Source organism: Phlebotomus argentipes, unplaced genomic scaffold (genome assembly GCF_947086385.1).
Source record: "Phlebotomus argentipes unplaced genomic scaffold, Phlebotomus argentipes genome assembly scaffold_4, whole genome shotgun sequence".
NCBI classification, from domain to species: domain Eukaryota; kingdom Metazoa; phylum Arthropoda; class Insecta; order Diptera; family Psychodidae; genus Phlebotomus; species Phlebotomus argentipes.
This window is the reverse complement of record NW_026776174.1, coordinates 9,466,929-9,475,396: the sequence shown is the minus strand read 5'-3', so window position 1 is coordinate 9,475,396 and position 8,468 is coordinate 9,466,929. Positions and strand designations below refer to the sequence as shown.

The 8,468-nt window shown below is 39.7% G+C and overlaps 3 protein-coding genes across 7 annotated transcripts; 2 read left to right on the top strand and 1 right to left on the bottom strand.

The window, feature by feature from the left end:
* Positions 1-21: 21 nt before the first annotated feature.
* On the top strand, positions 22-1,396 carry LOC132258725 (mitochondrial import inner membrane translocase subunit Tim17-B-like). Of its 2 annotated transcripts, XM_059756173.1 has the most exons (4): positions 22-87; positions 151-201; positions 429-585; positions 650-1,396. In XM_059756173.1, the coding sequence occupies exons 3-4, from the start codon at positions 442-444 to the stop codon at positions 1,037-1,039; spliced, it is 534 nt and encodes a 177-aa protein (XP_059612156.1). In that variant the 5' UTR covers positions 22-87; positions 151-201; positions 429-441; the 3' UTR covers positions 1,040-1,396. The 2 variants fall into 2 exon arrangements, with proteins under 2 accessions (XP_059612156.1, XP_059612155.1); XM_059756172.1 differs by having other exon boundaries at positions 31-201.
* On the bottom strand, positions 1,389-2,884 carry LOC132258718 (uncharacterized). The gene is made up of 3 exons (XM_059756162.1): positions 2,727-2,884; positions 1,994-2,664; positions 1,389-1,935 (listed from the first exon to the last, which is right to left on the bottom strand). The coding sequence occupies exons 1-3, from the start codon at positions 2,794-2,796 to the stop codon at positions 1,402-1,404; spliced, it is 1,275 nt and encodes a 424-aa protein (XP_059612145.1). The 5' UTR covers positions 2,797-2,884; the 3' UTR covers positions 1,389-1,401.
* On the top strand, positions 2,818-8,129 carry LOC132258726 (AP-1 complex subunit sigma-2). Of its 4 annotated transcripts, none has more exons than XM_059756175.1 (5): positions 2,818-2,910; positions 3,109-3,287; positions 3,357-3,465; positions 3,530-3,667; positions 7,413-8,129. In XM_059756175.1, the coding sequence occupies exons 1-5, from the start codon at positions 2,908-2,910 to the stop codon at positions 7,455-7,457; spliced, it is 474 nt and encodes a 157-aa protein (XP_059612158.1). In that variant the 5' UTR covers positions 2,818-2,907; the 3' UTR covers positions 7,458-8,129. The 4 variants fall into 4 exon arrangements, with proteins under 4 accessions (XP_059612158.1, XP_059612159.1, XP_059612161.1 ...); XM_059756176.1 differs by lacking the exon at positions 7,413-8,129 and adding an exon at positions 6,210-6,590; XM_059756178.1 differs by lacking the exon at positions 7,413-8,129 and adding an exon at positions 4,974-5,729.
* Positions 8,130-8,468: the final 339 nt, after the last annotated feature.

Sequence of the window (8,468 nt, the reverse complement as noted above, 5' to 3'; positions counted from 1 at the left end):
AGATCCGGACACTCATCGACTGGAAAGTGAGGTTATGGTGGTCTGCATCGCGGAGGCTGACGAAAATTGTCAAGTTCACATGAAAATGTGCGTTTTATGAGATTATTTCGCATAAGTTGAGCGTGTAACTTCTCACGAATTACCCCGTAGATCTCTTCTCTCGAAACATCCTGTAGACATCGCGATATCGACAGAACTTTGGTGAGTGGGTGAAAAAAAATTATCCTTCCGGATGATATTTTATTGATTTTGTTAGCTTGAGTTTTCTCGAATACTCTGGGTACTAAAGGTGGACTTTCGTGACCTCTGTTATCTGTTGGGGGCGAAATTGTGCATGTGGGGTTAGATTTTCACGTTCCTGGAGTTGTTTGAATGGATAATTACATAATCAGCTGAGAGGTTAGGGATGACCTTTTGCGTCTTTTCAGAACACGCTCGGAAATGGAGGAGTACGCCCGCGAGCCCTGCCCCTATCGCATTGTCGACGACTGCGGCGGTGCCTTTGCCATGGGGTGCATCGGAGGGGGTGTTTTCCAGGCGATAAAGGGCTTCCGCAATGCCCCGTCGGGCTTCAGCAGAAGAATGGTGAGTCTGCCTATGCGAACAGCGCCCCAATTAGATTGTAATGTGATCTTGTGGGATGTTTCAGCTGGGCAGTCTGACAGCCATAAAAGCCAGATCACCCGTGATTGCGGGGAATTTCGCCGTGTGGGGCGGAATGTTCAGCACAATTGACTGCACTCTAGTTCACCTGCGCAAGAAGGAGGATCCATGGAACTCGATAATCAGCGGAGCGGCGACTGGAGGGATTCTGGCAGCGCGAAACGGCGTTCCTGCGATGGCCGGTTCGGCTATCATTGGCGGCGTGTTGCTGGCGCTGATTGAGGGCGTCGGAATCCTGTTCACGCGACTCTCCGCCGAGCAGTTCCGCATGCCCAGTCCAACGGAGGATCCCGCCGTGCTGGGCGATGCTGGCCAGAGAGACGGCGGTGGCGGTGGCGGCTTCAGCTTCGGGAAGCCTCAGCCCAACTACCAATAGTAAGGTCCACAGATAGACGCCCTTCCGTGGACTCTCTACTAGTGCTTGTGTGAGTGTGGCCAGAGATTCGGTGAACATGTGATACCTGTGTGAATGAGGACTCTCGGGTGAACGAGAGAATTTTTGGATGAATCCTCGCCCGAAGAATCTCTTCAGTGGGGAGAACATAGAGTAATTTAATCCTGCTACTCTCCTCCTGCTCCAGGGATTCGAGGAGCATCTCAGGGAGACTGTGTTGCTCTGTCTGGTCATTCCTGAATGCAAAACAACTGATTTATTGACACAAACGGGCGAAGATTCAACAAGGTAAAATTCTCTGTATATAAAAATCATATTAAATAAGACTACCAAGACCAATCCAGTTATTTTGGCGAGACTTCCTGCCCAGCATTGGCGTTTGCTTCATCCCCGGCCGTGGAATCCTTTCGCATCGCGAGGATGGAGGGGAAAGCTTGTCCAACGATGGCCCTGAAGGCCTCATCAGTGGACATCAGAGGTTGATTGGAGTTCTGGAGGGCTTTTATTGCTGCGCTTTCCGCTTCTGTCATAGGCTCCAGGTTGTCTAGGTTGAGATCCTCGGGCATGCCCACGCCCGAGTGAAGCACCAATTGTTGCGAAATGTTGAGACACTCCGCCAGAAGGTCCACAGCGTTCGATGAGGGTAGTTTCAGTTCTCGCATTTGAGCCAAGAACTTCAGATTCCTGAGGATGTCCTTCGCCATGTCTCGCACCTGTCGCGCTGTCATTTCCAGAAGTTGTTTGTTCGATGTCACGAGCAGGTGGTTCTTCTGCGTGAGACTAGCCTTCCATCTGGCCAGTTCCTCCACCATGAGACTGCTGGCGAGGAATTTACTCCGCCACACTTCGCTCTGCCCAGCCAAATACTCTATTTGCTCCTGAAAAGGGAAAGCCATCAGCAAAAAAGAGTGGCACATTCGAATCAACAGAAATTACCGTGTGCGTTGTGATGTTGTTGGCGGAATCCAGCAGAGCTCTGGCCAATTGGAGCTTGTCTTCTGTGAGAACATTGACCCTCGTCTGTATATCTTCTCCCACGGCGGCTACGAGGAGATTCTTCAGTTCCGAATTCACCTGAACTTGGAACTTCAGTTGACTTTCAAAATACTCTTTCTCCTTCTTCAGCTCTTTCACTTGCACCTCCAGGGCATGAATCTTTGCCTCGGAGTCCGACATGCACCCACTTAAGCCACCCTCTGGCATTCCGCCACTTCCTTGCAACTGCATCAGCTCACAAGCTTTTATATCGGACAACTGGGACACCAGAACACCCAGATCCAAGTTGTTCCGACTTCTGCCACGGAAGACTGGTTGCTTCCGGAAGGGGATTATCGGTGTCACGGCTCCTTTATAGGGCTCGAACGGCACAAATCTAGGCTCTTTGTTCCTACCAAAGCCCGGCGATCGGCTGGCACTGTGCACCAAGTGAGGTACAAGATTGAAGATCTTTCCCACGGGAGCCAAGGGTGATTCCTTGGGAACTGCCCCCTTTTTCTTCTGGCTCTCTCCAAGGTTCGCTTGCTGGCGTGCTTTCACTGTCTTTCTTGCGTGACTTTGCCCCTCTAATGGCGCATCGTGCTCTTGACCATCTCCCTGAGTGCGTTTTCCTGCAAAAGGCGGATTGTTTACTGAGAAAATGGCAAATTGCACACAGTATCTCTGTCTATACCTGCTTTCTCCATGACTTCACAACACTTTCCCGTGGAATTCAATCTCGTGAGGCGTGAAGTTGGTCGCATAACGTTCCACTTTCCAGGCACGTCACAACGCTGTCAGTATTCCAGAGTGCCCGTCCATTTTTCTCGCGAGTTACCTATTTTCCACGAAAACCCCTAGATTTTCCCATCAAAATGGTAAGTTCTTATACAAATTTTCATCTTAAAGATGTGCAGTTGCTAAAAAGTAGTGATTTCAGTAGTTGCGATAAGTGATACTCGTAGAAATTGTAGGGTGTTTTCTGGCAATTTGTCAGAGTCTCAGTTGAAAGTCATCATGGCCGCATTTTTAAGAAAAACAAATATGCTGAGAATTTGCGAAATTTCTACTTGTAGATGCTTTTCATGTTGCTGTTCAGCCGGCAGGGCAAGTTGAGACTGCAGAAGTGGTACGTAGCACATCCGGACAAGGTAAAAAAGAAAATAACACGGGAATTGATCACGACAATCTTGGCGAGGAAGCCGAAAATGTGTTCGTTCCTGGAGTGGAAAGACTGCAAGATTGTTTACAAAAGGTATGTAAAGAGCTTTGGTCGGTGGCAAGAAAAGCTCGCGGTCTTCCATTGATGACCTACTTTTTTCAGATATGCGAGTTTGTACTTTTGCTGTGCTATTGAGCAGAATGATAATGAATTGTTGACTTTGGAGATCATTCATCGCTACGTGGAGCTTCTGGACAAGTACTTTGGCAGCGTAAGAACAGCAGTGCATGAGATTTTGATGGAAGAGTGTTTGAGATTAAATGTTTTATATGCAGGTCTGTGAATTGGATATAATTTTCAACTTTGAGAAAGCCTACTTCATACTGGACGAGCTTCTTGTGGGTGGAGAGATGCAGGAGACGTCGAAGAAGAACGTCCTAAAGGCTATAGCGGCCCAGGATGTGCTCCAAGAGGTCAGTACGCCTGATGATGCTTATGATTTATAAATCTCCCACACCTATATCTCTCTCTCTATTCCCATTTTATCCACATACAAGAATCGTATCGTCGACCTTTTATATGTTTTTACTGGCATTTTTGCTACATGAACTTATTTGTCTTGTGTTTTCTGCTTCTATCAATGGAATGGCCAATGTTTCGTCTCTGGGCTGCCTATTGCTGTCTATTTTTACAGAGGGATCTATTAATCCGATTTTACACTCAATTGACATTCATATAATTTCTAGATATGTTATGAATGGGATTTCTGACCAATCACAAACACACTTCAGAAAAAAAAATCAGGCAGCATACAATTAACACACTTAACAACTCAATCTTCGAGAGAGAAAGAAAGAAATAAACCAGCAGATGAGAAAACATGTGAGAGAATGTGTCGTGTGTGTGTCCATAAATGCTTTAAGATCAGAATAGAGAAGTGATCATTTTAGAGCGAGTCATTCGTCATCCGGGACTTGGTGCAATACAAACACATTTGTCAATCTTGTCTTGCCATTTTAAGAATAGCCAATTGAATTAATTTGTCTCTTCCATCAACTAAATTTCTTCTCTTGCAGATGTACGATGAAGACTTATATGCATATGATTTGTAGATGGGATTACTAAAAGCACTTTTGATCAGAGATTTAACACTAATGTCCATCTCTCGCGAAAGACACACAAGCACACGACACACTCCCTAAGATGTTATACTAATAAATCACAGACAGAGGAAAACCATTGATAGCAAAAGACACACAGACAAATTTGTTTAAACGTATGTGGATAATTTAGCAAGAGTAACAAAATATTTTTCTAAAGACAAAAAAAAACGTAAAATTTATACATATATCTAATTAGTATTTAATTGATGGAGAAAGATAAACAAAATTAATACAAGAATGACAGCATGAGAAGAGTAATAATAATGGATTAAAACAAAGAGAAAAAAAAATCAGTGAGAAAATGAATAAGAAAGAGGCTAATAGAATCTAATGCATGCAAGCATGAAATATTCTTTTAATAGCATTATACTGTATGCCCATGTTATTATATTATATTCTGTTCTGTTAGTGACAAGAAAGATGTCCTCCTCTCTACCCTTTTACCCCTTTCTATATATTACTGAGAAATATTTTATCGTTGCTACTTTATTTATCATAACATCCTTGCGCTGTATTTCTTAACCAAAAAATCGAATTTAGTGCGAAATAATAACATGGAAAGTATAACCTTTAAATTTGTAAACTATTACTATTTTTCAATGCTTACACGCCACAGGACCTCAATGAAACACTCAATTAGTGAAAAAAGAATGACAGTGTCCTTTTGATTTGTTGAAGAAAGAAGCGTCTAAAGAAGAATTCCTGTTGAAATTTTCAAAGGATAAAGCTTCAATTGCCTCAATATTTTGATGGGTAATTGAAAGATGAGTAATTTATGCATAATTTATTATTCCCAAAAAGTTCTATTTATATTGCGCTCCCTTTATTAACCACTTATTATATCCCAAGTAGTCATCTTGAGCCAAAAGCCTTTCCACTTCACACATTGCCAAGCGATTGATGAAGAGTGTGTTGCATGGAAAGGATGAAAAGAAGTAGTAAGAGAATGTAGTCTAGTCCTTTTATCAGCTAGTTCAAAAAAAATAAAGCAAGAAAAGCACTTGAGTAAGAGAGAAGGAATAAATCAAAAACTGCTTGACGAGAAAGTGAAATTAAGAAGAAAAAAATTATGACAAGGAAACCCTTCTAAGATTAGAAACTGTCAGCAGTGTATTTGTAGAGTTAAGAATGAGTACAAGAACTCCTAAATTTCCATGTCAAAATTACAAGACACGAGGAAAACAGTGAGATACATTTAATGTTTGACAATTTATACATTATTTTCTGTAAAGGAAGATGTGCAGTTGTGCATCTGCATAACTGTATGTCCCTGCTATTTTACACATATTTTTTGGATTTGCAATTTTTGTTTTGAAAATAAAGAAAACACACACTGCAGAATTTTTTCCCCTCTTCTGCAACATTTCTTTCATACATTTTTTCTGTCTCTTTTGTTGTGTTTAGTTTCTTCCCAAATGTAAATAGATCCTATATTTCGTTGTTTCTTGACGATTTCAGTCAACTCGTCGTGGTGAATGAAAAGAAATGAAGAAAAGAAAAAATGTGTAGTCAGAGTTTAAAAAAAATTATTATCCCAACAAGAGAGGACTTTGTGGGAGTTTGTTGGTGTATTTATTTCACGTGGGTTCTTTAATTAAACGACATATCATTTTGGCAATGAGGTATTCATAAAATTAACACAAATCAGTTGTATAAAAGATCATTTTCATGTGGATATTCGAGCAGAAAGGAATAATAATATAAATAAAAATTATATCATATTTTGTGGGTCACTGTAGGGAAGTAATCCTCTAATTTCTCTCTTTAACCGACATAATTTCTTATATTTGTGCTTCTTCTCCTTCTCCACCATGAATTATGATGATTTACAATGATTTTCTGTTAAATTCAGGATGAAGCAGTTGATGGAGCATTAAGAGATATTGGATTGTTGTAGGGCAACAGAAAAGCAACAGAGTTATGAACTGTGTTGCAGACGCACAAAATGTTTCTATCAATCGAATCAGTGATTATTTTTTGTTACTAATAGAGAAACAATGAATTCCATTTACTATAATTAATAAACTCAGGTGTCATTGAATAGGCGTGGAAAGAGAGAAAAGCCTTGAGGAAATCATTCTAAGGAATCCAATTTATATTGAGTAAATTTAAAGTTACCGTAGATTTTTTTACACGAATTTATTTGCAACATTTCTTGCCAGTCTTTTTACAGGGGAGAATTAATAAAGGAAAAAAAGAACAAATTGTAGAAAAGATGATATTTAAAGATAAAGAAGAAGATGATGGAATAAAATCAAAAGGAAAATCCTTGAAACAGTATTGAATTTTTATTTTGAATTCTAGACCAAAAGTATTTGTAAATAAGACATATACATAACAATGTAAGAGACAGAAATTACTTATTGAGAGCCAAAAAGCGTTTAACACTATGAATTAACTAAAGGAGTTTGTAAGTAATAAAATGTGGCTAACAAAGTGCTTTTTAATAATATCCTTAACTTTCTTAACAGAAAACCTTCTGCCTTTATCTTTTGTTACTAATCCTTACAAGAAAAAAGAACTTTCCTTTCGATCTGCGAGCAAAATGTCCAGTTGAAGAGAATTCACATCAGCTAATAATGATTTGGATGATGAAGAAAGAAACCCAAATATTGAGCTTGATACTGAATGTGTAGTGGAAGTTTGCTGAAGAGAAGGGAGACTGTATTTCTACACCCTAATTTGTTTTCTCCTTTCGAATATTTTGTGTGTAGTGTAGTGCTAATAGTTCTTTTAGCTGAAGAAAGAACGCATTCAAAAAGAAAAAAAAATACATAATAAGAAAATGACTTGGTAGAGAGAAAAGTAAATGAAATTGGAATCCAAACAAGGTATGTAAACACTGTCAATAATGCCTAAAATTAATTGCATATTAATTGTAGAGATAATATTCAGTAAATAACATCCTTGTTTTGATTCTGGTTTTCTTAGTGGCTTTAGTGTATTTATTAATCCTTTTGTTTAGAAGTACATCACATAAATCTCTTGAATTATTATCATTATCAACAAAAATCTATTACACAACTAATTAATGTCTTCTGTTCGTTTCTCGCAGGAGGAAACACCTCAAGGATTCTTCGATGATCATGGTTTGGGATAATCATCATGTCACAAAAATGGAAAAAAAGACATACAAAATCAGCAGGACAAGAGCCGAAAGCGATAATTGAAAATCACCCTCAAAGTTAAAAGTAATTCATATCACTATTATTGGAAGAAATTGCTCAGTCGATAGAGGATGTATAATTCCGTGTTGGGTGTGTATATTTGTATTAGAGTCTCCAAATTGTGATATTTTTCCTCAATAATAATTGTTTTGCTCATTATTAGAGATAAAGTGGTGTCTCATTTGGACAAGATTTATTAAATGTTTGATAAAATGAATTTATGCTCTTTACCATAAATGGAGGAAATTTTCTCGAAGCACTCTTAAACTTGAAAGATATTACATGTCATCCTCTATGTTTTTATTATTATTATTACTGGAATTGTTGATTTTGCTAATTTCGGGCGATATATTTTGGGTTTCATTACGCATTTATTGAGCTTTAATCAATTAGTGATGGATTAATCAGTGATCCAAATTCTGCCTGAGGGAAATTCCACAATTTTAATCGTTTCTTATCACGATATCGAAATCCTCTGTAGGAAGGATACATATATAATAAGACAGTGTCTCAAAAACTCTAGCAAAGATAAGGGATATCTCAGTAGATTTTAAGCATAAGAAAGAAATCAATAATAGTTGCGAAATAAAAGATATATTCAATGACTTTCACTTTGTCCCATTTTGCAGGTGATGTAGAAGGATTTTTAGTGTACGATGCGGGAGTTTTTTTTTCCAGAGAAAATTCACAGCATCTGAGCAACATATATTGAGCAAAAGTGCGGGAGTCTCGGGCGCCATCGGTTGGGAATGTGAGGAAAAGTCGCGCGGAGCTCTGACGTGAGAGTGAGGGAGACTTTTCTAATTTTATATCGCCAATCTTCGCCAAATGCGACCGCCGTCCGTCCCCGCGGCCCTCTCTGTGGCCCAACATCGCGCGAAGGGCACACACTGGCGACACCCACGAGCCATCTCGCTCTGGCGGACGCGCCTGGGCCGGGGAAG

Excerpts from the sequence above, each read along its gene's own strand:
- LOC132258726 (XM_059756175.1), top strand. Across the intron at positions 3,288-3,356 it reads TGCAAGATTGTTTACAAAAG|ATATGCGAGTTTGTACTTTT; the intron begins GTATGTAAAGAG and ends TACTTTTTTCAG. Across the intron at positions 3,466-3,529 it reads TGGACAAGTACTTTGGCAGC|GTCTGTGAATTGGATATAAT; the intron begins GTAAGAACAGCA and ends TTTTATATGCAG.
- LOC132258718 (XM_059756162.1), bottom strand. The coding sequence starts at position 2,796 with ATGCGACCAACTTCACGCCTCACGAGATTGAATTCCACGGGAAAGTGT. Across the intron at positions 2,665-2,726 it reads TGAAGTCATGGAGAAAGCAG|GAAAACGCACTCAGGGAGAT; the intron begins GTATAGACAGAG and ends CGCCTTTTGCAG. Across the intron at positions 1,936-1,993 it reads ACAACATCACAACGCACACG|GAGCAAATAGAGTATTTGGC; the intron begins GTAATTTCTGTT and ends TTCCCTTTTCAG.
- LOC132258725 (XM_059756173.1), top strand. The coding sequence starts at position 442 with ATGGAGGAGTACGCCCGCGAGCCCTGCCCCTATCGCATTGTCGACGAC. Across the intron at positions 586-649 it reads CGGGCTTCAGCAGAAGAATG|CTGGGCAGTCTGACAGCCAT; the intron begins GTGAGTCTGCCT and ends GGGATGTTTCAG.